The sequence below is a fragment of the Strongylocentrotus purpuratus genome, unplaced genomic scaffold (assembly GCF_000002235.5).
Source record: "Strongylocentrotus purpuratus isolate Spur 01 unplaced genomic scaffold, Spur_5.0 spur5_scaffold_5, whole genome shotgun sequence".
Taxonomy (NCBI): domain Eukaryota; kingdom Metazoa; phylum Echinodermata; class Echinoidea; order Camarodonta; family Strongylocentrotidae; genus Strongylocentrotus; species Strongylocentrotus purpuratus.
The window spans coordinates 3,896,115-3,922,390 of record NW_022145611.1 but is presented as its reverse complement, the minus strand read 5'-3'; the positions used below and the strand labels follow the sequence as shown (position 1 = coordinate 3,922,390).

The 26,276-nt window shown below is 37.5% G+C and overlaps 1 protein-coding gene across 2 annotated transcripts in view; it reads right to left on the bottom strand.

The window, feature by feature from the left end:
* The window catches only part of LOC585110 (axin interactor, dorsalization-associated protein), a 30,745-nt gene extending 10,308 nt beyond the window's left edge, over positions 1-20,437 (bottom strand). The window contains exons 1-10 of one of the 2 annotated variants that reach the window (XM_030998804.1): positions 20,239-20,436; positions 14,487-14,628; positions 13,806-13,869; positions 10,948-11,001; positions 9,340-9,394; positions 8,824-8,896; positions 7,498-7,610; positions 5,631-5,753; positions 3,701-3,823; positions 626-743 (exon numbers count right to left, since the gene is read on the bottom strand). In XM_030998804.1, coding sequence (XP_030854664.1) covers positions 626-743; positions 3,701-3,823; positions 5,631-5,753; positions 7,498-7,610; positions 8,824-8,896; positions 9,340-9,394; positions 10,948-11,001; positions 13,806-13,869; positions 14,487-14,593 — 830 coding nt within the window. In that variant the 5' untranslated portion in view covers positions 14,594-14,628; positions 20,239-20,436. Of the gene's footprint in view, positions 1-625; positions 744-3,700; positions 3,824-5,630; positions 5,754-7,497; positions 7,611-8,823; positions 8,897-9,339; positions 9,395-10,947; positions 11,002-13,805; positions 13,870-14,486; positions 14,629-20,238 lie in introns of both variants that reach the window. The other variant, XM_030998805.1, reaches the window with a different exon arrangement.
* Between the last annotated feature and the right edge of the window lie 5,839 nt (positions 20,438-26,276).

Sequence of the window (26,276 nt, the reverse complement as noted above, 5' to 3'; positions counted from 1 at the left end):
CCATTGTGGTCATATGGCCGCAAGAAAATAGCTATTTTCATAAATTTATAGGAATATTTATACAATGTGTGATCACTAATCCGTGAAATTCTACAGGAGTGTGTGCAATGACAAGAAAAAGGTATCTTGTAAAATTGAGTCAAAAAAGGATTGATATGAGAAAGTTTTTTGTTTTAAGGGATCAAATTTTAAAGAATTCTAACAATTTTATATTGGATTCGATTTCGGATTTGAATTAATAGTATGAAGGCATTTTGAAGGCCAGGTTATGCATTGCAGATGGAAAACAAATCTTTTAGAATGTCTAGAGCAATTTGTTAGAAGTCTGTAGCATTTAGTAAAGCAGAGATACGAAGGAAGAAAGAACTGCCTTAAAACGAACCAGAAACAGACAAAACGCCCACTGGACGGGCCTACGAAGTTGGAAAGGAATCGGGATACTATGTGCAAATTAAATGAATGGGATTTGGGGAAGAAGGTCAAGAAGGATAAGAATTCAGAATGAAAACAAGGCAATGACGTTGTACGTCAGTGCAATAATAAGAATAATCCTACCAGGTACCCAACTACCCATTTACCTCACCTTGGTGAAGTAATTTGAAACATATATGAGTAATGGTCTTACAGTTCTATGACAAGTGGTCCATGCTTGATCTCATCCATCTCCATGAATGCAAAACATTTGCAGCTGATCGTCCTCTTCTTTGCCTTGTAATGCTTAAACTCAAAGAACACGGCAGTTCCTGTAAACACATTCAAATAGTAATAATAACTAGAAATATCCTAATCCATCTGCATTGACGCGCAATGCGAATGTATCCCCCGCACTGGCAGCAATTTTTGCGTCATCCTTATGTTCGAAGGAGGGACAAAGATACCCTCTTCCCTCCCTGAAACAAAAGGACGGCGTAAAGATCGCCACTAGTGGTTTGGATTATTGTCAAGACTAGGAGCAGCATCACCAAAACAATATACTGTAAATCTCTGTGTATAAGACACACCTGTGTATAAGATGCACCCTATTTTTTTTTTTTGCTTTTTTTTTTTTTTTTTTTACCGCAAAGGCAGCAAGCCAGATGAAATAGTGTCTTATTTCAGCGTTTGGTAAGGTACGTTCGGATTCCCAAGCCATGCAGGGAAGGATTTTAATTTATTACGAGGCGCAGTTGACGTGCTTCCAAACTTGTTACAAATTAAACAATGTTGTTTTTAAAACTAAAGATTACAGAGAAATTTTACTCTGAGTCCAAACAGAAATTTGGACAGGCTAGATTTTGAGTGGGGAGTCGATATTCCCTATATGAGTGCAGCTGCATGATACGTTTGAGTGATCTGAAGACCGGCAAAGTGCTATGTGTAGGGGCATAATTTATTGAGACTGAAAAAAGAAAGAAAAAAAAAACTCTCTTCCCTTCAAATTAGGAATGTAGTTTAACTTCAAATAGTAGATCCTATTCTTTATTCACACTAGTAATTCATTTTGAGACACAGAAATTATGAAAATCACTAAAAAGTTGCATTTTGAGGATTCAAAATATCCTGTACCCGTGTATAAGATCACCCCCGACTTTTGATTTTTTTCCTGCAGAAAAAAGTGCATCTTATACACAGAGATTTACGGTATGTGTAGATTAGAGTATAATGCATATCTATAGAAATTTGAAAAAAAATGTAACCTGCAGAACGACACAAGATATTCCCTAAAATATGACCTTTGACCCTATAAAAGATGGAAAACTGGGGGCAGCATCCCCAAAAGCTATAGGTGTGTAGATTATACCAAGATACACCTCCATACAGAATTCGAAGAAATCCGTCAAGGAATGTTGCAGTTAGAATATGACGCAATGCTGCTGAATCCAAGGTATCCTCCGGCATACTGCCAAGGGATACAATAACAATAACAATAATAACCATAATATGTCTTGTTTACCCAGGGTAGCCTTACCAATATTACATACATGCAACACAGTTCTCCCTAAGGGCCCTTCAATCCTTTTATTACCCTGGCTTTAGCCAAGCTACCATGATAAGGTGCTCATTCAAGGAATTTCTTCCTACTGGGTACCCATTACTACACCTGAGTCGGAATGGCAGATGTAGATTTTTTTCTTGCCGAAGGAAAATACAATGAATGTATGACACGTTGCTTACATATTGTAGATAACATCAAATGTGTATGTATAGGATATAAAATTCTGAACAACTGCTAATTCGCACTATCATTATCATTGTTTCCCTAAAGGGAAGATGAGTAGAGATTTCAAATTTAGCAATTATATTTTCCTTTCTTAAAAGTCACACTAATCAGGATAGAGTTTCACATAAAGAATTCAATAAAAATGTTCCCTGTCACCATTTAAAAATATAAACATTTTTCCATGTAATTTCATTTTCCAGTAGCCCCCCCCCCCCCCCAATAACTAGAATCTCAAAATCAAGAAAGTTACATAAGCTTTGAACTATCAAATGCAATTATTATTAATACTTGCCATTGCATTGTAAACAGTAAACTATTTATCAAATAGTTTGACAACACCATTTTCACATGCCAATAGAATGTGTGTTTCATATTGAAGGTTCAATGCAATTTCGAGGCTGCAATTACAAAGTAATTTTTATTACATCTTAGTATTTCTCCTTTTTCTTCTTCTTCTGTTTGCTCTACCATTTTCTTTCCTTCAAAGAGACCTCACCCGAAGAATAAGTATACTGATGAATTCCTGCCCTTTGATGTACAATATTCCTTACGAAAATGTACAAGAAATGTATAAATGAAGATGTTCTTGGCATGATGTGATAAATAATAATAATAATAATATGTCTTGTTTACCCAGAGTAGCCTCATCAGTATTCATACTGTTCTCCCTGAGGGCCCTGCAATCAGATTATTACCCCGGTCATTGGATTCAGGCTTACCCGCACACAATGTATACACATTCTCCACTCCCTGGGGAGTATTTCAGCCAGGTGTCATTTTTAAAAGCGCACACTTGCTAATCTAAGCACATTAGCTTTCGCATCCTACCGGGTACCCATTTTAGCATAGTATTAGCAGCCATTTTCTTGAAAATGTGACGTGCCAGTTGAAGTTGTACATGTATCATACGCCAAGCTTCAGTTGGAAAGGCTTTTGAAATCAATAACAAAACCTTTACTTTTCAGTGAGAAAAAAACCATAGCTGAGAAAAAAGTAATTATATCTGGTGAAAAATTTATAGCAGGGGAACAATGTAACTAATTCATTTTACAATATTAAGATATAGCAATTGACAAATCATTTACCCTAAAGAAGCACCAACTTATTTATTCAATTTGCATTCTGGCAATTGTAGTACAAAGGATAATAGCAGGTGAATGAAATGCTTTATCACCATACACACCTGGGAAGGAAGCATCCATAAATTTGAAAACATTAACTTGATAAAAGACTTCACATAGTACGTCACGTTTTTGAGAAAATGGCGATGCCCATGCCGTGCTGATAAACTGACCATTATTCTTGCTTTATGCCTCTCTTTGGTGGGGAATCTTGTAGATTGAAGAATATAATAAATCTCTCAGAAAAAGTAAAGTTATTTTTTGGGTGAGGTTTCCTTTAAGATTCTTTGCACATGAATATTTTCACTGCTTGCTGACAATCATGCAAGGCAATTTTTTTCCTGTAAGGTGATGCTGCTTTTTTTAAGACGGTACATACCTTTGGGTAATTTTTCCAGTGGTTTTTGTAACTCCACATTCGATTTGTAGATGACATACTGGTCCTCTCTTTTAGTAGCAACAGGAGTGTCTTGTGATTTCATGACATCGACACCAGCCATATCTACAAGAGAAACAGAATCAAATCAAATCAAATTTTTCACAATATTTAAACTTATGATCAACAAGACTAATGTGACTGCATCTACTATAGGCCTCCGCCCTAAATTCAGAATAGGAAATGGATGGAATTATTTGTGACATATCATGAAAAACAAATAGCCTACAATCAAATGTCAATCCACGACTATGATCTTAACTTACTAATATGATTGGATCATCTTCCTATACAGGTAGTAATATTGTCACCATGTTCAGATATTGAGAAAGCAAGGCTAAAAATCTTCAATTTCAGAAATTGACCTGAGACCTTTAACCTACTACCTTTGACCTACTTACCTTAAATCTAATGAGACTGTCTCCCAATGGTGATACAAATCACCAAGTTTGAACCTCATATCTCTAGTTATTCTAGGGTTTTGCGATAATGAGACTAATAGCTTGAAATTCAGAAGCTGACGTGTGACTTTTGGCCTACTAACCTCAAACCTTAAATCTAATCAGGTCGTCTTCCTATAGAGTACCGAAGCTGTGACGTCATAAAAATCTATTTTCAGAATTTCTCAATTTTTTCTTCATTTTCCGAAAGAGCATCAAAAAACAATGTCCAAATGTCGAAAACCAATTGAATATGTTAAGTATTGGCTGAGATAGGTTATGAGCCAGAGCAAATAGCACTGAGTTCCTATGGGAAATCTTTTTATTCAGATGGTCATATCCCCATTGAATATGTTAAGTATTGGCTGAGATATGACCATCTGAATAAAAAGATTTCCCATAGGAACTCAGTGCTATTTGCTCTGGCTCATAACCTATCTCAGCCAATACTTAACATATTCAATTGGTTTTCGACATTTGGACATTATTTTTTATGCTCTTTCGGAAAATGAAGAAAAAATTGAGAAATTCTAAAAAAAGATTTTTGTTGACGTCACACTTCACCACTCTATAGTGATACATATTATTAACAAGATTGAGCCTGGTATCTCCAGTGGTTTGTAAGATATCCCGATAAGGATAAAAATCTGTAATCTAAATTTACCTCTATGACCTTTGACCATTGACCTACTTACCAAAAATCTATTCAGTTTGTCTTCCAATGATGATACATACAACATGTATCAACAACTTTGAACACTAGTTGAACTCTAGTGGTTCTTGAGACATCGTGATAACGAGGCTAATAGCTGGAATTTCAAAAGCTGACCTACAGTATGTGACTGTTTACCTTTGACCTACTAACCCAAAATCTAATCAGATTGTCTTTGTATGGTGATACATACTATCATCAAGTTTGAAGTTTGTATCTAAAGATAACGAGAAACTGGGACAGATGGACGAACAACCCGAAAACATATAATCAACGGCACAACCTTTGGTGGGCGCGGCATAAAAATTGTTTAGGAAGGCGTTAGTTGATCTAACAGGGTGTCATCGGTGGTATGCTTGGTTCGAAACCAAGTCTTGTCTTTCACTTTGTTAGGTTAAAGGCCAGTCCCCAGACGTAAATAATCGTATCTGATTGATTACTCACAGAAAGTAAACTTATGAAGAAAAAAGAGCACAAAAATTCTTGAACTTATTTCAGCCGAAGATTTATGCAACATTTGCGGCAACTTCTCTTCACTTTCTTCAGGTCGAGACGAGGTAATAAAAAGATACAGGGCACCCAATAAAACTAGGGTGTCCGAACAAAGCATTTTTCTTGTTATAATTTACTCTCGTTAAAACAGTAAATACAGACAAAACGTGAAAGAATCTACGCCTTCTTTATGTTTTCTATAAGATAATGATTCTGTGATGAATCTCACCTTTGACAGAGACAGTGATAAAAGGATCAAGATATGAGGTGGAATCTTTGAGACCAATCTTCTCTAAATGGATTGACAGTCCAGTAGTCCCAGGCTCATGGGCTATCCTTGGTAAAAGCGTGCCTTTGGAAAAATAAAAGTAAGAGTAATTGTTGAATTCCAATTGAGTTTGATGAAACACATTGTAAAACTTTATGCAGTCAGACCGCAGCGCATATGCTAATGAGGCTTACGGCGAAGATTTATTCAGCACCTGGTTCATGAACATTACTGATTTGCACCCGCTGAACTGTGTGATTTTCAGGGTGATTTTGCAGCGTCACGTTTTTTGACGATAGATAGTATTATTTGCAGTTGTCATGGCAGAATGCAATAATCCCATATTCTTCTGCAGTTGCTCTTCATTTCTATATCTTATTTAAGATAATCTATAATTTTTAAAGTATTATTTTCACAATATGAATTATTATTATTTATTTCTTTATTGCAACCAAAATTTGGGGTTAGATTTCAAATACAAATAAAATGACAAACAGATAGATAACAATGGTAGAAATAATGTACACAAAGTCATAGAAACTGTCGAGTCTGATACATAAATATGTGAATAACGATGTGTTACAATCAAATTATTACATGTTGTAAAATAAATTAAAGTAATGACTGACTGTAAATTTAGCAACTTTTTTCATCAGCGATTTTGCAAAGTGATTTGTGTTTGTGATTCCTGACCCAGCTACAAAAGCAAATTGTATAATTTGAATTATTTACCAAAGAAATCATTCCAGTGAACATAATATGTCAAAATTGTATATGAATATGAATTTGGCCTGAAAATACAAAATATTCGACATAAACACTTAATAATTTGAAGCAGGCACAATTTATGCCTATTGCACAAAGTTTGGTTTATGTCACGACCCGGCTGGCTCTCCCAAGAGGCTAGGAGCAGTATTCTGAAAACCGTTATATCTGTTATATTGTTATATCCTAACCTGATCCTTTTGAGTAACTTTTCTGTTACTAAAAATTCTTCTCATAATTCCTTACCAAAGTGCGTGGTAAACGTAATAATGCGCTCTGGAAGACGATATAAGGAGCTAATTGGTTTTCTGTATTAAATGTTGTATCTTTTGTTTTACCATCTTAGGTTTTATATCTTATCTTCCATGTTTTCCCAGCGGTTTAGAACAGCTATAACACTACAGTCTATTGGGGAAAATGAGTATGGTAAAACCGGTCACTCAAAGATTTTTCCTTTTTTCTTTGGGTCTTCAATATTACACTATATCACAGACACTGTAGGGCCATGCATCTCAGATTTGTAAAACTGGAAACATTGTTAAATGATGCCTTTAAATAAGAGACTGTAGACATTTAAAAGGAAGTAAACCAGCAAGTCTAAATCTTTATCTTAAATTGTTTAAATCTACATACACATGTTGTTTTTTTCCTGACCCAGCTATGACATATCTTTTCATGATTTTGATACCTGTAGAAAGATCAACATTTACTTGTTCTACAGATGATAACTTTTTGTTGACGCAAAAGCAGTTGAATGGTGAAAATTAGCTCTGAATTGCAAAGAAATGGAATCTCCAATTCCTGACACAAATTAAGGTTTTCTTTCCTGGGTATGCAGGTGCAAATGTAGATTAATGCCTTGCCAAAGGACATTAATGCTGTGTAAGGGATCAAATCCACAACCTTTGCATTTCAAGTCAAATGTTTACACCACTCAACTACAACACCTCAAACCCTTAAAGCTCATAACAGTTCTCTCCTACTGAGATTGTGCATGGGAGAGAGCTAGTTACAACTATGAAAATGGATGTTTAAGCTCCGAACTTTAAACCTATTATCTTACCTGTAGGTTTGATGTTTTGTGATTTGGACTGAAGTTGTGGCATTGCATCTTCTTCTTCATCCTCTTCATCTTCTTCTCCTTCAATATCGATATCCAAGTTCATCTTAGGTGACCTGTGTATTATTGAGAAAAGGTTCATTTTGACAATTTTGAAAATAAGGTTCAATTCTGTTGTAAAAATTAAGGCTGAGGATGGAGTATGAAACTCTGAAACATTTCAGTTCACTCAAATGCTGTGACTTTTTTATTGTTTTTATTCTAAAAATATGTAATTTTAATAAATGCATAAAAGGTACAACTAGTTCTTTAAAACATGTAGGTTTCGAACATGATATTCTGTTGGAAGGAAAATATGATAAAAGGTTCAAACTTTTTTTGTGTGTGATTGAGTTTTATAGGTTTTGTTTCTAAACTTAACAGAGCCTCTATGTCATTGTTTTCATATTTTCATAGGTTGTGATAATAAGCTGATTTTAACAGGGATTTCCTGGTTTAACAAAACCTCCATGCACTGTGCTGTCTACAGTGTACAGTATCCAACAAAAATGAGTACGCCCCGAACATATAGTTGATCATTATTTGGATAATGGTTTTGCGGCGAACCAGAAAAAATAGTTCATCTGGATGAGCATGCAATTTTAATACCATATCTTATGGTTTGTGAATCAGTAACACAATGACTGTGCAGTATTTCTCCATATCCCATGGTCTGGGCTGCGTGAATGCTTATAAAAAAGGAAAATATGGGTTTACATACGCAAAGGCCAAGACAATGGATGCATGTGCGAAGCCCTTTCAAACTGCTAGCTCTTGGGTTAAAAACAAAATGTTTGTTTTTTCTTCCTGTGTTTAATAATGAAACTATTTAATAACAGAAGGACTTATTGAGGAAAACAGAGGTAGAAGATACCATACAATTAATAATAATAATATTGAATGGCTTTTCTTTCGTGAGATAGAAGAGAATATATTAGCTTGTGGGATATACCCTTGTATCCCGCTCAAGGCCATTCAATATTATATGAATATTTTGATTTAACCTTTTACAAAGTTGTCTTAAAAAACAAGCCTAAAAGCAACCTATTCATTGCATGAATACAGTATAGCATACTAAGGAAATACAATGTAATATTTAATGTTTTTTAAAGGGGTATACTCACTTTTATTGGATACTCTATATCAGGATTTCAGACACAATGATTCCCAAAAGCAAAAAGAACATAATAGGAGAATTGCAACATGATTTATTCTAATTCAAAGGAATGATGTTTATTGCTTTCACATCTTAATTCTTGTATGATAGTTGTAATATGTTTTTCAGCATACCGTGTCCGGAGTGCTCCTGCAGGCAAGTCCACTGGAAATTCTGAAGGTGAACTTGATAGCAAATCTTGTAAAGCTGAGAATTAACAAGATGAATGATATAGGGTGACCATCTAGGTTTCTACTATAAACAAAGGTTGAGATTCTAATCACAGTTATTCAAGAATCCATTTGTCAAAGGGAGATTTAGTCCGAATTGGACGTCGACCTAAAAGCCAATAATAGGTTTCAACCAAAATGGCACTTGGGGAAAATGGCAGGCAAGTTAGCCGCAAGAGCTTAATCAAGAGCTGAAACAATCGCAAATATATAAATTTCTGCATGGAGTATGCACTTAAAACAAAAAATTTCAAGATTATGCGATAAAGTTGTGGCACCCGAGTTCTCTTTCATTTCTTTCAACCTAGCTATATCAAACATCTGATTCCTTGCATAATCATTTTGTAGCAGTGATATTAAGGAGGATCCATAAGTGTGGATGTAGTGTTATGGAATATAAATCAACATGGAGTATCATACCTTTATCCAACTTCTTTAACTCTTCAAGTGAAAGTTCATCTGTTGCACTTGGTGACTGTTGAAAATGGAAAAGATATTCTTCTTTGAGATCTTAAATACTAAGAATATATAAAATTCTTTTAATTCAAGAAGGAACCCTTTAGTCTTCTGATGGTTAGGAATCACTGTAATTGAATGTGAGAACTGCTTACAGCAGTGTGGCATAGGCAAGATCAATGAAGTAGAAAAATGACTACCGGTACTACATGTACATGTAGGTCTCCAGACTCCCTTCCTTCACAGTAAGAGTCATGTCTCTACAGCAAGTTAAAGTAGACATTTGTTGATTTTAAATATTGATTTAATTTGTATCATTGCATAAATGCTAAGGGAATGGTAAATCGAACAAGGTTATCGAAATTCCCCGCTTGGAAACAGTCAAAGTAACAATTATTTTCAATTTTGAAATGGTAAAATACAGCAGCAACTGTCGCACTTGAAGAGCTCTCCGAACACTGCTGAGATTTGTGACGTCACGCAAGTAACCAGATTAGCATAAGCAGACAGTGTCCCATAACAATGCATACATTTTCAGTGCCTGTTTTGTTCTCTCTTCTTCACTTATTTCTCTTACTTCACCTGTGTTATTGTAACTCTTTGATCTGCTGCCTCACACTGCACTGACTACAGTATTTAAAAAATATAAAGGAATCACTTGAAGCTTCACTATGGCTTGTAAGAAAGATGCCTTTGTACATTCAGCTGCATACTCCAATGCATGTGCAGCGTTTCAATTGGGAACAAACACCGTCCGTTTAATTACTTGGCGAGCTTTTCAATTCAAATGTGGGCTGATGTTTCAGTAGTTTGTTTGCCCTGGATGTTTCTTAGAAAAATATTATAATTATCAGCATCACTTCCCTTTTTCAATCAAATTTATCAATCAAACTCTTATTGAGAAATAATTGCACTGAAAATATGTTCATTTGTTATAGCGCGTTGTATGCAGGATTGGTCCCTTGTGTGACGAAATCAAAGCATCACTACATTTTCTGGTGAACTGCTCGTATATCCCAGATTATTTCGTCGCTGTTTTCACGAAGTGACGGTAGTGAAAAAAATTGCATTCACTTTGCGTGACGATTTTTCTCACTACCGTCACTTCGTGAAAACAGGGACGATTTGTGTGATTTTCTAAATCATCTGATATGCAGCGACTTAAAACTTATGTGATTGTCATCTGTAAGCTTCCTGGTTTCTAGCGAAACTTTACTGGTCGTATTTGTGATTTAAAAAAACACAACTTTTTTAAGCATTACGAACCCTATGACAAAAAAACTTCAATCTATGCTGAATAAGTACTTTCCATAGGTTTACATATTGTAATCAATGTAATGTATAAAGACAAAACAAAACAGATTGACCTGAGTTCATAATATATCAATATTATGATTACTGACGATCAGCTTCGTTAAATTAGCAGTACTATCATACACTAATTTTTCACAACGTTTAGTCTTCATATATATATATATATATATATACATGTACATGTATGTATGAAAATAACCTATAAATGTGATACCGGTATGTAAAATAAAAGAAAGTAGTAGAGGAAAGGGATCTCACTTGTAATGTTTCAGCTCTGAGGTTCAGGCAGGCCATGATTTGTTGCAGAGTTTTCTATTCAATTCAAAAGAAAGTAAAAATATTAATGTTAGTGTTCAACATGTCCTCACCTTAAAACACAGTTATGAATTAAAGGAGAATGAAAGCCTTCATTGTGACCTGCATCATTATGTAGAGTTCAAGTTCAAGTTCAAATAAGGTTTTATTCATGACTTGTCAAAAAGTCCAAAGACTAAAAATGCAAGTTTACAAAGGACGTTTAAACTCACATTTTCATATAACAATCAGGTTTGTACGGTATGTATATTCACTAAAGCTTCCACATAAGAAGATGGTTATCGTCTGCTTTAAGTTCAGATGGGAGCCGCCATTATGACGTATTTGCTCTGTATTCCGCTCTAGCTCTGCAGCTGGCATGGATGCACTCAGCACAATATATGGAGCGCGCAAGGAGCATATTTATGAGTCCAATAAGCCAATTCATAGTTGCAGTCCGAGCATGAACAGATAAAGGTCAAAGCAGACCAAATTGTGAAATACAGAGAGATAAAATGCTGGATACGTGCTCATGAAAGGTGTGTAATCATTATTCATTTATGCACAAGCAGTGCACTCCATGATACACAGGTGGAAGTATTCTTTTGAAAGGGGAAACAAAGAATATTTATGTAGCACCTCCATCACTGTGGGAGTGATTATTTCAAAATTTACAAAGATCTGTGGATATTCAGGGTCATTTGGGACATGTGCTAACCGTGAACTGGTCTATTCGTAAGGCTTACATACAGTGATCAAGTCTCGAGCTATTCTCATTTCCTGAACCGTATACACCGGTTCAAATGCATATAGAGCTGCTGACCATCCCTAATACTTAATAGTGATAGACCACAGGTCAAAACTATAATTTCTATTTTTGTTTTTGATGACTGTAATACATCTGCGATAGTAGGAGATCTACATGTACAAACACGTCAAACCCTAGAAATGTGTAATATCCAAGACTAGAAAAACGTATGCGCTTGTGCTTTGATCAAGCTCCCATGAGTGCATCTGACTTCCTGCCATCCAATTAGAAAATTTATGAATCAGCTCACAGTAAAATAGAGATACTTACTTACTACTGTCTTAATATGACAAATGTAAATTATATATAATTTAAATTAAAATAATATTTTCAATTAAAAAATAAATGCATTTTTTGAAGATTTAATAAAACATGCAATTATACTTGATATAGTACGATTGATATAGTTGGCCAATCATACATCCATAGCGCATTTACATCACAGTCTCCGGCGAGGACAAAAAATGGCTGCACCCAGTAAAACGAAGAAAATATAAAGGTATTGATGTATTCTTTACATTAAAGGTAAAGACCAGTATTGGCAACGCCCCAATTTCAAAAAATGAAATGGAAGCTCTCATTACCAATCATGTGAAAGAATATGTTTTGACTAATACATGATGATAAAAAATTTGCCGGGAAACCGCCTACTAATTCATATATTTGGTAAATTTATTTCTCTCATGGTCTGGTGAGAGAGATAGGGTAGTCCCATATACATCTTTCTGTGTATAGTGCTTGTAACTTTACGAAGAATGGGCCAAATTTCTTATCATTTTGATGATTCCAGAACCTTGCAGATGCTAGATGCTAGATGATCAACCTTTTCTGATCGATTCCACAACGTTTCTTTCACAATGCAATCGCATGACCATTACTGGTCTTTACCTTTAATGTAAATCCATTACTTTGCATAAAATTTCCACAAACTTTTGAGGACTGCCATTAAAAAATAATTTAAAAACTTTGTCATTTGCAGAATTAGTGTGTCAAATAAGGTTGATTCACACTCAACAGCGCCATCTAGCGACACCAGTGTTTAGTCGATTAAATGTGATGCATTATGGGAAAAATGTCAAAAAAAATATAAGCAGTGGCATTTTTATACCCTAGGGGCCCGGCCCCCCCACTCAGTGTTATTTAGGGTACGCATATGCGTGTTCCAACCAACCCCCCCTTTTCAGCAAAAGTCTGGTGTGTAAAGTCAATACGGTTCGACCTTTTTGTATACGAGCCTTTTTCAGCACCCCCCCTTTTCAGCAAAAGTCCGGTGTGTAAAGTCAATACGGGTCGACCTTTTTCTTTTGTTACGAAAAGGACATTTTGGCAACACGCATGGGGTCCGTTCGTTCTCGGAGTGGGGGGGCCGGGCCTAGGGGATAAGGGGATTAAATGAGAAATTTTGGTGGAGAAGGTTTGAATAGCTTATCCAGGGAAAATTGTATTGAACCATTTTAATGACGTTTGGTCATTTTGTCCAAAACTCACAATTATGGTCCCTTTTGGTAAGGGGTGATTTTTTTCGAAATTGTTGTTATCAGCAAAGGAGATTTGAGGGGCCTTTTCTATGTAAACATGTGCCTGATGCTTGAAAAAGTGGTCAAGTAAACCCCATCAGCAATAATATGGTCATTTTGACACTTTGGGCAGAAAATGACCATTTGTATTGATTTTTGTCCAAATCAGGCAAACTTTCAGCCAGAATCAATTGATGATTTGGTTTTGACATCCAAAATCAATATGAAAATGTGTGCTGATATCAGAACAATCAATCCCATCTAAAGAATTCACACCTTTCAGACCACTTTGGCCTTTTCGATCTGTGGCTAGCGTTTTGCTGCTCTGCACTAGTTGAAAGATGTTTACCCCCGAGCTGAAAAATTGGGGCTTGCTGGTGGGGGTGCTGTTTATTGTGAATCTACTCTTTTACATGTTTATTATGTTTACGGCATAAAACTTTCACAAATCTGAATAATTTGTGAAATGCATTTTATGGACACAAATCAAGTGTTACCTTTTGGCTCTCTGAAAAAACAGGCGGCTTGGCATTCATTTCCTTGTTGAGCTGTCTTTCTAACCTAATTTGCAAGAAAAAAATTGTGACCCATACATTCACTTGAATACAAAAACGGAACCTGTAATGACTTTGTGAGCTTACTCATTTACAAGATTTAGTAATGTAATATTGGAGGAATTTCTATTCTTCACAACTGAGAACTTTGAAGAAGTGATAACAAAACTGATTATAACTGAAACAATTTTGAATGTACGTGTAAGGGACTTGCATAATTACATGAATAATCAAAGCCCTGCGACCTTTTTGTTATATCAATCAAATAAGTTATCAATAAACCAAGTTTCACCAAATACTTAACTTCCAATGCCATATGATTGTTATTTTTGCTGCCTTCCTTTTTGCCTTTTGATAAGGAAATGAAATACACACCCACTACTACATATAATGTACATTGAGACAAAAATTGAAGCAGCTTCATGGTAGGTGAAAATCAGTTGAATGCACTTTCTCTTTTGTTCTGTGGTCAATTCTTTACTTCAACCTTTGACCAACCCTGACCCTTCTCCCAAACAAGCCTCAGTCTTGCTCTAACATGATATCTGTAATGAAAATAAAGCCTGGAGCAATTGTCACCAGACCAAATGTTTGATAACTCTAATTATAACCTTTATCACTTACATTTGGTACTCTTCCACTGCTTCCACCACTTGTCCCCAAGAATCAAAATCTGTTCCTTTGCGTAATGATGTCTGCCATCTTGTTACTAGCTTACCTCGGTCTCCCATCTTGGGTATTCACCTGAAGAATATAAAATTTGTACCTGAGCACACACACAAAAAGAAAAGGTGAATACAATATACTGTACAGAACCATCTGGTAAGGGGGGTTGCTCAAAAAACTGTAATACACATGATAGCCATGGGGGGGGGGGGCGCACAGTGCCCCCCTCCCCCACTTTTTGAAGTACCTCAAAAGTGCTCCTTTTTACATAGAAGTGCCCCTTTGCCCTTTAGCTTTTTAAGTCTGTAAGTGCCCCTTTTTAATTAGGAAAAGTGCCCGTTCCCCTTTCCACCTCTGATAAGTGCCCCTTTTTAATTAGGAAAAGTGCCCCTCAAATTTCAAATTTCAAATCAAAAATCAAATTTTGCGTTTGCCAAATGGTTCTCATAATACTCCATCTATTGGGGAAAAACAAGTATGGTAAAACCGGTCGCTCAAAGTTTTTACTTTTTTGAGGCACTTCTTGATCATTTTGAAGCGCAATTTTTTTTTAAGGGCTTCAATACAACACCATATCACAGACACTGATAACACGTAGAACCGTGCATCTCAGATTTAACATTGTTAAACGATCCCTTTAAGATTTGCTTTCTTTTAAAACTAGTTCTAACGTTGAGAAATGAGTAATTAAAGGTATAGACCAGTTTTGGAAACGCCCCAGGATAGATATCGTGCACATGTCGCGCCTGTGTCGCATAGTCCCATACATGTATACATCTTTCTGTGTACAGTGCTTGTAACTTTACAAAGACTGGGCCAAATATCATATTGATGATTCCAGAACCTTGCAGTACACACCAATACTTATATGCTAGATGATCAACTTTTCTGACCGATTCCACAACGTTTCTTTCACAATGCAATTGCATGACCATAACTGGTCTTTATCTATAAAATGTTAGATTTTGGTATTGAAAACCTGAATACCTTGAATACCAAAGCTTCTGGAAGAAAGCCGTCTCCAGCTGCCAAGCTTCCGGGTCTAACTCAAGTTTCCACTCTTGCATATTCAGCAATTTCGAGCGAACGGCGCTCTATATCAAGTATATTCTTTTTTGCTCCACCGCTACCGCGCATGCACAACATGCATAGACCAAAATTTTTGTCTCTTTCGTTCGTTAGCCTCTGACTTGGATAGGGACGGCTCTGCTCTTTAGAGACAGAAACCGACTTTAGGCGTTCCCATTCTGGCACCAAGGCCATTTATGGCCATGTTCTTTACCCTAAATATTGCATTTTACCTGATGCATATCTGATTAATTTTATTTTGTAAATTAGGCCTAGGCTATTATACATCGGTTCCACTTACCAAATTGACTGAATAAATCTGTTTAATGGTCCATTTTCAGGAAATTATGGGTCAAAATCGACTTCCATGTTGAAAATCTTGCAAGCCGTATTTTAAACTCTCGCTGTGCATGGCGTCATCTAAATCTTATCCCTTCTAGTTTACGCCGAAGGCAAAATGATTAGGAAGGAAAAACTGTGCGCCAGCTACAATTTCAAGCTCGTAATGACGTTATCGGGCAGGTCCAAGCTATTGTCCCCTCTGGGGGTCAAATTTCATCTTTATATATATTTAACAAACTATACATCATTTTAAAGCTGAAACTATGAATTTTATGAATCTGATACAAAAATAAAAAAATAATCAAAATACAAAGAATGCCAAGGTCACAAACTTTGATTTTTATTAATTAGCATGACGTACGGGACATTACATCTTTATTTTTGTATCTCATTTGAATTATTTTTTTTAAATTAAATATCTCAAGACATGTAGACCATCATGCTAGAAAATAGGAAAAAAATATAAAAACTTTCAAAATTAATTAATTGTGCAAATGAGGTAGGTTCCAAAGTGTGATGTCCCGTACGTCACAATTTGACATTAATTTGTTTAATTTTAATTATGAAAATATTTTTTTTTTTTAAAGATATTCTAGGAAGTTCTAATTTAGATGAATACCTATAACAAAATAGGTTTAACAAAAATTACAAAAATTCTGTGTTGATTACATAATCAAATTAAGAAATGTGACGTACGGGACAAGTGTGTGATAAAAATGGTAATATAGTGTGTATGAACGTAATTCATTTTTTTTTTCTTTATTAAAGTAATATTTGTATTGATTTATCTCATAAATTAACACAGAGGATATTAAGTGAGGGTCAGAGGATCTAATTGGGTTCTAAAACACTCTAACTGTCACTGATTTAAAGGTAAAGACCAGTTATGGTCATGCGATTGCATTGTGAAAGAAACGTTGTGGAATCGATCAGAAAAGGTTGATCATCTAGCATCTAGCATCTAGCATCTGCAAGGTTCTGGAATCATCAAAATGATAAGAAATTTGGCCCGTTCTTCGTAAAGTTACAAGCACTATACACAGAAAGATGTATATGGGACTACCCTATATCTCTCACAGTCCATGAGAGAAACAAATTTACCAAATATATGAATTAGTAGGCGGTTTCCTGGCAAATTTGTTATCATCATGTATTAGTCAAAATATATACTTTCACATGATTGGTAATGAGAGCTTCCATTTTATTTTTTGAAATTGGGGCGTTTCCAATACTGGTCTTTACCTGTAAGTATAAAATGTTCAAATTTAACAAATTTTGACGAAAATTCTCAATTTCAATGCATTTTCCCATAGGTAAAAGTTATCCCATACGTCACGTGTCCCGTACGTCACATACACACATTTATCTTTTGGTATATTACATAACAACGAAAGGTCAGAAAAATATGGTAATAGTTGTGATTAATGCTTGATTCCATAATGAATTAGGATATCATTACCATGAATCTCATAACTTAATAAATTCAGAGAACTTTTACGATGAACTTATTTTTGAAAAAGTCAGAAATTCTCTGGTCCCATACGTCACACAGCACATTAATTACATTAAAAATTAATTTATGAATTGGTCAGAACTAAAACTTTCCACAAATGAACTACCTAGCCCATAATAGCCACAGACTCATACCAAAAGATAGCCATATAAATAATTTCATCCATTGTTATTTCTTGTTTAAAGTCTCTGAATGTCCCGTACGTCACAATCCAAATAGCTTGGACCTGCCCTATCACAGTTTTTCCTTCATAATCCTTTTTTTCATTTTTTAAATCATTTTTCATATGGACTAACAAGTCTGTCGACATGTACAGAAGAAGAAGTCTAGCGTATGCATACTTCATTACTTGCTCTTCGCCATGTTGATTCGGATCCGGGCTTACTCGTACCCGGGGACAACTTGGCCCCGCTGCAAAAACTGTCATTTTTTGGTAATTTTATCCTAAGCCTAACTCTGTTGAATCTACGATACAACATGGATGAATTGTCGGGTTAAAGATAAAGACCAGTTATGGACATGCGATTGCATTGTGAAAGAAACGTTGTGGAATCGGTCACAAAAGGTTGATCATCTAGCATATAAATATTGGTGTGTACTGCAAGGCTCTGGAATCATCAAAATGATAAGAAATTTGGTCCAGTCTTTGTAAAGTTACAAGCACTGTACACAGAAAGATGTATATGGGACTATACGCACACATGCATGACACATGCGTTTATCTCTCACATACCAATAGATAAACTAATTTACCAAATATATCAATTAGTAGGCGGTTTCCCGGCAAAATTGTTATCATCATGTAGATCTAGTCAAAACATACATGTATATGATTGGTAATAAGAGCTTCCATTTTATTTTTTGAAATTGGGGCGTTTCCAATACTGGTCTTTACCTTTAAGCCGAATCTAACTTTTTAATTACTAATTTGTTTATAATAAAACAAAGATTAAAAGAAAGTATTTTCTTTCACTAAGAAAATTCACCTATCTGCCGACTCCAGAAGTTCCATCAAATAGGAGATATCCAGCTCTTTTTATCCAGCTTCTTTCTACGCCTATCCGTACGTAAGAGCCTTGAAACAATTATATTTCATGTCGCAAAATTACGTTCATAATTAGACAGGCCCGAGGGGATTGGGCGTATCATTGCCCGGATAACAAGTTTAAAACTTCGCGCAAAATTCCATTCATCATCAGCGGCTAGCCTTGAATCGGTCGCACACACCGACACAGCTAGGTAATTGCATTGCAAGCCGCAGTCCTGAAATCGAGCCATGGAGGGACAAAACATGAACTGACAAAAAAAATAAACATACCGGTAGATGTACGTGATTGTAGTCAATATAATCCTAGAAAAGAATTAAAATTAATAAGTAAGCCTACCTTAAGGTGATATTCCAAATCCAATAGTATTTCCTCATGAGTAAAGATCAATCTGACACTGCATTATCAACGATCGAGAAGTTATGAGGTCCAATTAACATCCATCTTGCAGCGAACACAATAGGACAGCAGCATGCATAGCGCATATCCATGCAATGTACATTATAATATTTCTCTCACTCTCTCTCTCTCTCTCCCTTTCGCTATACGTAACATACACACTCACTAACCATGTATCATACAACACACACCTTCAAATCATGGCTTTCATTTCAATTCTCAATTGGAGTATAGACTGCTCACGTAGACTTTTTTTTTTACTGAAATATCTTTTTTAACACTTCTTATACATTACTGCACGACACTCGTATCTAGTGCTGTGAGAATAAGGTACTAGGGTCTATAAATAAGACTACGCTTTGCGCACGATCTGACCAGAGCTCAGAAATATGTCTCAATACCCTTTATTTTTGGCGCGAACAATGACGTCACTGTTCACAGTTTTCCTACTCATTTTGAGATGGATGTAGCTATAGGGCTCAATCCAACGCAAGATTGACAGAAACATCTACTTTCGAATGTTCAGTTTGTAAAAATCTGTATTTAAAAAGATATAATCTTTTTTCTTTAAATTTTCTAGAAATCTAGTGGTTAGAAGTGGCAATTATGAACATCTGAAATGTTGATCTCTTACTTTAATCAAAACGGATCCCATATTTTTAGGGTCTACCTTCTGCCAATGAGAAGGTTTTTAGTGAGCAAACCTCTACGCCCTCTAGGATTTTCTTAGTCGGTTGTGCGCGCGCGTCAGGGTCTTCTGCTACAACAATTATTGGATTAAAATACGTCAAAATCTGCAAGATCGTCAACAAATGGTGAAAGACTGTTACAGATCCGTGATTAACTAGATAGACTATGTTGTGAAATGTATAATTGTATTTTCTTTTCTTATTTTCATCAATTTTTATTTTTACATCATTTTTTTCCCTCTGCTAATTTTTTGAAGTGGGCGACGAGCGCACAAATCGTAGGTGTAGAAGCCTTACGCCCGGGCATTGGCCTCCCTAATCAAAGACTTCAAATCATATTCATAATTTCAAGTGAAATGGTTGAAAAGATGCCCAGACTGCCAGAGGAGTCGAAAACATTGTAGACTTCTAAGTCAAAATTGTAATTTCTAGTAGCCTACTACTAGTACTACCTCTTAACATTGCGAAAAAATGTGACCCAGGCCAAGTCACCCAACCCGCTGTTTGAATCGTTTTGATAAACATGATAACTGCTCTGCTCTGCTCTGAGCTAGCTCGGCCGAGTCCACGTCCGACTCCGTACGCCTTCGGCATCGGCGTCCGAGCTCCCGAGTCCCTGGACCTGGGCCTGAGGCTAATTAATTAGCACTCACCTCTACTTCTGGCTCTCTTTCTTTCCACTCAGCAGTCCGGTACGGTGTCGATATATATGTCTCTGAAATATGGTAAAATAAAGTCGTGGATTTCATCCAGCCTCATGCCTTGATCGTCCTTTGATTTCTTTTGACATGCCCTTGCTTGCGCGTTGATCCTGGCCTGTATCACGTAGATTATTGGTATCCGAAAAAGGCCAATATAATTCCATGATGACTTTTAGTGTAAAAGGCACGGAGATGATTGTCGCTAAATGCGGATCGCGCTGGTGCAAAAAGGACTATTCTGCAAAAAAATATCCGAAGTATATTCATTTTTTTGCGAGGACTCATGACGTTTTTTGGGTTGTAACCATAGAGATATATACTATGGTTGTAACAAATTAATCATGAAATGAACTATTCGTTATTCAATGGCTAAAAATGGGGGGGGGGGGGGTGAGCACCCAAGGAACAAAGGCTTATTAGCTACTCAGCGCAAGCTTATTACACTCCTTATATACCGAATCAAAGATCTGTCCCATAAGTTGTTGTAGATCTAGATTTTCCTTTTCTACACTTTTCCTTTCTTCATGATTGCTTCAGAGTTTGAGTAGACCCTAGGCCTACTTTTCGGATTCGCGTAGACCATCATTCGATTGTCAGTATTTTTGGTAAATCATACCTTTTTATGCGTTTGTTGGAAAATAAGAAATTCCCAAATTACAGTCGGGCGAAAAATACGCTTATTTAAAAGCCTTTATGTCATGGTCTGCAAAATGGCTGGGCTCGAGCCCCCCTCCACCCCCTCACTTTCTGAAAAAGTATGTTAAAGAGAAAAAGAAAGAAAGACGGAGAGAAAAATATAAGTGACCTGCCAATGTCACAAATAAGGTATTAAAAAATGCTCATCTGACCGTAATTAAAATAATGCCTAAAACCCCAGAGCTTACGGACGCTCCGTCCCCGAACCCCTCCAAGGGCCCTAAGGCGTTTTCCTGGTACTCATCTGATCGTAATTAAATACCTTAAACCCCCGAGCTTCCAGGGGCTATGCCCCCTGGACCCACCAAGGACTCTAAGGCGGGCCCCTGGATGCTCATCTGACCGTAATACCCCTGAGCTTCCGGGGGCTCTGCCCCGTGGACCCCACCAAGGTCCTTTAGGCGGGCCCCTAGATGCTCATCTGACCGTAATTAAATATTAAAACCTCTGAGTTTCTGGGTTCTCTCCCCCTCCCTGGAGCACGTCAATAGCCTTAAAGAGGTAAATACCTATAAAAAAAAACCTGAGCTTCCGGGGGCTCAACCCCTTGACCCCCTGCCGAGGCTCATGCGCTGGACCCCACGCCAATTCAGGCTCTACGTGATCGTTAATACTCCATATTGAAAAACGTTTCGCGGGACCTGCATGTAACGTGTAAGACTGGTGGTGATGCAGATTTTTTCGTCTGCCCCCCCCCCCCCTTCCGAACTTTTTTTTCTCATTACGTCACTGCCCCTGGAAGGTGAGCCCCCTGGAATGTTTGCCCCCCCCCCAAATCCCAAACAGCTTCCGGCGCGCCTGGGGAGGGGTTAAACCCGGGGTTAAACCCCCTAACCCCCCCCCCCCCCTCGTGCTGCTATAGATATGCTCCTGCTATAATGTTGCAGTTTTGTATAAACTATGTTATGTACGAAAAAGAATAGGAGTTTTGAGAAATAAAATCAACTTAAAAAACAAACAAATTACCCATTTTGTTCAAGGTGAGGATTCCATTACCAAAGTAATAGAACTGTTATGGAGAAGTTCCAGGAAACTTTCCGGACTCCGTGTAAACAACGATAAAAACAAATGTTGTTAGGCGCCCTTCAAGGAAGTTGTATAATATCCTTTGGTCAGAAAGTATAATTTTTAAATATTCTAGGGGTAATGTTTTCCTTAAAATTAATGTAGAAGTAAATGAAAACTTAAATTATAAAGAAATACTAGGTAAAATTAAGAAATTGTTGAGTTGGTGTAAGCAGAAAGACTTAACAATGGTGGGTAAAATACAGTTGTTTGTATATTCTAAATTCAGTTATGTGCCATCCCTCACACCGGTCCCGAGATGGGTATAAATTATGAGGATTTAGCTTAGGTAACTGTCGATTTTTGTGTGGGCCCGTGGGAGGAATAAAATTAACAAAAGTACCTTGTATTTAGCAGTGGCGGATCCAGAAATTTCTTAACGGGGGGAGGGGAGCACAAACTCGCATGGGGTGAAATATATGAAAAACGATGGAGCGAGGAGTCAGCGACGAGGGACGGAGCGACCAAGTGGGGGCGGGTCTGTGAGGGGGTCAGAACCCCCTCTAAGAGTAGAAAGCATTTGCAATTTTATAACGATATTAAGCGCATTTACAGGCACTCAGGGGCGTCTCTAAAGGGGGGGTGTGGGGGTGCGATACCCCCACCTGTCAGGATATTGTCGGTAAAATTGCGCTGCCGTCGGGAAAAAGGAGAAAAGGGGGAGGGAAAAAGAGAGGGAAAGGGAAAAAAAAGAAAAAAGGAAAAGAAAAGAAAGAAAGGAAAAGAAAGAAAAAGAAAGGAAAGAAAAGAGAAGAAAGAAAGAGAAAAAAGAAAAAGAGGGAGAAGAGGAAAGAAAGGAAAAGAAAGGAAAGAAAGAAAAGAAAGAAAAGGGAAAAAAGAAGAAAAAAGAGAAAAGGGAAACAAAAGAAACGGGGGGGGGGGTGAAAGAGAGGAGAGAAAGGGGACACTGGCGTACTGGTGGGGGGCTTGGGGGCGCTAGCCCCCCCCCCCCCAAATAAAATTGAACCATGACTTATTTTCAATTCCATATACAAGTGATGTATAAATGTTCGTGTTATCACATGATTTTCAACAAAAATGCGCGTTTCTCCATTTCTGTTGCAAACTGACACATTCCCAAATGGCCAGGAAGAGCATATGTTTTTTTATAGTCACTGAGGGGCCGTGGCCACTAACAGTAACACTATAAAAAAAACTCCATTACCGAAGCAAATGTGACAAGCACTGCCGGGCGTTCCATACTTACATCATGTAACACTGCACATGCACCGTTGAGGGGCCCAGTGGGGAGATTGAATTCAGACTAGGATTAAAAGTCGAGAACGGTACAACCAGGAAGCTGTAATGAATGGAGATCCCGTCCAAGAGGCCCCTTTGAAGTCATCCGTGGCACCGCGCGTCTTTTGTTTCCCCTACCGTAATCCCCTTAATCCCCCTCCAAAACCTTACAGCTCCCTAGTAGCACTAAGTCCTCCCTTTCCACACACAGCCCAGCCCAGCGAGCACGGCGGCTTTTGCTTTGCCGGCCCGTACTTTGGGTGAATAGTGGTGCTAACTTGACAACTTCTAGCCCTAAATCAATAAATGCGCAAACATACAACACAATTTCATTTAGTTCTTTAGGAAGATAAACCTTTGGACTACCTTCCTAGCTATGTACAAATTTCGGAAATTTTCGGAAAATGTCAATAATTAGATGAGAAAATCATGATTATGAAAATCTTTCATTCGCTCTAACTCATGATTTCCTTGGTCGATTTCGCTGGTTAAAATGGCCATGTCTTCAGTAGAGCTATCCGAGAACGGAAGACGCATTTGATGACTAATAGAAAGTTGCATTGGTCATAATGTTGTGAATTCTGCATTTTATATGTTATAGCTAAATACATCTTCCATGAACATGACTTAATTTGTCGGTGCCACGCATGGCTTCAAAGCCCGATGCTTGCATATTTTTGCAAACGAGTGAATAGAGAACTTAGGGAAACAGATGGCGTTGCGTAACATTTCGTACTATTTGGAATGCCAGAGAGGGACTGTGCATTGATATGGACAGCTGTTGATGGAAATGATGGCTGGAGAGGGTTACATTTCTTTTTGTTAAGCCAGGTTAATCTTGAATAATTTTCCCTCAGAAAATTCTTTCGAGATGGTATCTCCATTCATTACAGCTTCCTGGTACAACGAATCGTCTTCCTTCTTTATAATTTAATGAAGTGTCAACGCTTCCGCGCTTCGGCGGGGGTAGGGGGTACTCAATTCAGACTAGGATTAAAAGTTGAGAACGATACAACGAATCGTCTTCTTTCTCTAATAATTTGATGAAACGTGAAAGCTTCCGCGCTTCGCGCGGGAGGGGGGGGGGGTAACTGAATTCAGACAAGAACACGATACAACGAATCGTCTTCGTGAAAGCTTCCGCGCTTCGCGCGGGATGGGCGAAAATCAATTCAGACAAGGATAAAGAGTAATAATTTATTGAAACGTAAAAGGTTCCGCGCTCCACGCGAGATGGGCGAAAATGAATTCAGACCAGGATTAAGAGACGGAACCGGTAAAATTAATCGTCTTCTTTCTCTAATAATTCAATGAAACGTGGAAGCTTCCACGCTTTGAGCGGGATGGGAAAAAATGAATTCAGACAAGGATTAAGAGTAATAATTTAATGAATCGTCAAAGCTTCCGCGCGAAGCGCGGAATGGGTGAAAAAAGAATTCAGACAAGGATTAAGAGTAATTATTTATTGAAACGCAAAAGCTTCCGCGCTTCGCGCGAGATGGGCGATAATGAATTCAGACAAGGATTAAGAGTAATAATTTAATGAATCGTCAAAGCTTCCGCGCTTTGCGCGGAATGGGCGAAAATGAATTCAGACAAGGGTTAAGAGTAATAATTTATTGAAACGTCAAAACTTCCGCGCTTTGCGCGGGGGGGGGGGGGGGAATTGGATCCAAACAAGAATTAAGAGTCGAGAACGGTACAACGGATCGTCTTTTTTTCTATAATAATTTAATGAAGTGTCAAAGTTTCCGCGCTTCGCGCGGGAGGGGGGAGACTGAAAAATAACTTAGTTCCTGGCCCCGGGTTTATAGGGTTAAATTTGTCGACATTTGGACATTGGCATTAATATATTTGTCGGTAATTGGTTGCTCGGTTTGTCGGTGATCGGTGGCCTCTACACCCTCCCCACTCCCTCACTGACAAAGGTCTAGCGACGCCCCTGATAACAACCCAGTTTATACACTCGAGAAAATTTTTGCAAGTACTACTGATGAAGTACCGGCAGGGGCGTCGCCAAAGGGGAGGGGTTTGGGGGGGGGTGCGACACCCCCCCCCCCCCCCCACCTGTCAGGATATTGTCGGTAAAATTGCGCTGCCGTCGGGAAAAAGAGAAAAGGGGGAGGGAAAAAAAGAGAGGGAAAAAAAGAGAGGGGAAAAAAGAGAGGGGAAGGGAAAGAAAAAAAAGAAAAGAAAAGGAAAAGAAAAGAAAGAAAGGAAAAGAAAGGAAAGAAAGGAAAAGAAAGGAAAGAAAAGAGAAGAAAGAAAGAGAAAAAAGAAAAAGAGGGGGAGAGGAAAGAAAGGAAAAGAAAGAAAAGAAAGAAAAGGAAAAAAGAAGAAAAAAGAGTGAAAGGGAAACAAAAGAAACGGGGGATGAAAGAGGGGAGAGAGAGGGGAGGTAAGAGTCTGAGAGAGGAGGAGTGGGAGTAAAAGAGAAAAGGGGGTTGTTGGGTGGAGTCGTCTCGTCGAGGGAGCAAGAAAGACACGGGTAAATATGTTGCTGTGTCGGGTCAGCTGTGTCGGTATTCTTGCTCGATCCTCATCAATGCATAAGTTTGAAGTCGGTGAGATGTATATTGTCGGTCGGCCGACAAGTTTTTTTCCCTACGAACTGCGACTTCTTATCCGCTGTGACGACTTCGAGAGTGACTACAACTACAATACTTTTTTTTTCTCGAAGTTTCACTTTCCTATAATATCAGCTAAAGAAATCAGAGGTTTAAAATTTTTGAGGAAACTAAATTCAACAAGGATTAAGAGTCAACAACGGTATACGACGAATCGTCTTTCCTTTCTCTATATTTTGATGAAACGCCAAAAATTCCGCGCTTCGCCCGTGAGAAGAAAACTTCATTAAAACGAGTCGAGAACGGTACAACGAATCGTTTGCTTTCTCTCAAAAATTTAAGGAAACGTCAAATCTTCCGCGCTTCGCGTGGGAGGAGGGAAACTGAATTCAGACAAATTAGGGTTAAGAGTCGCGAACGGTA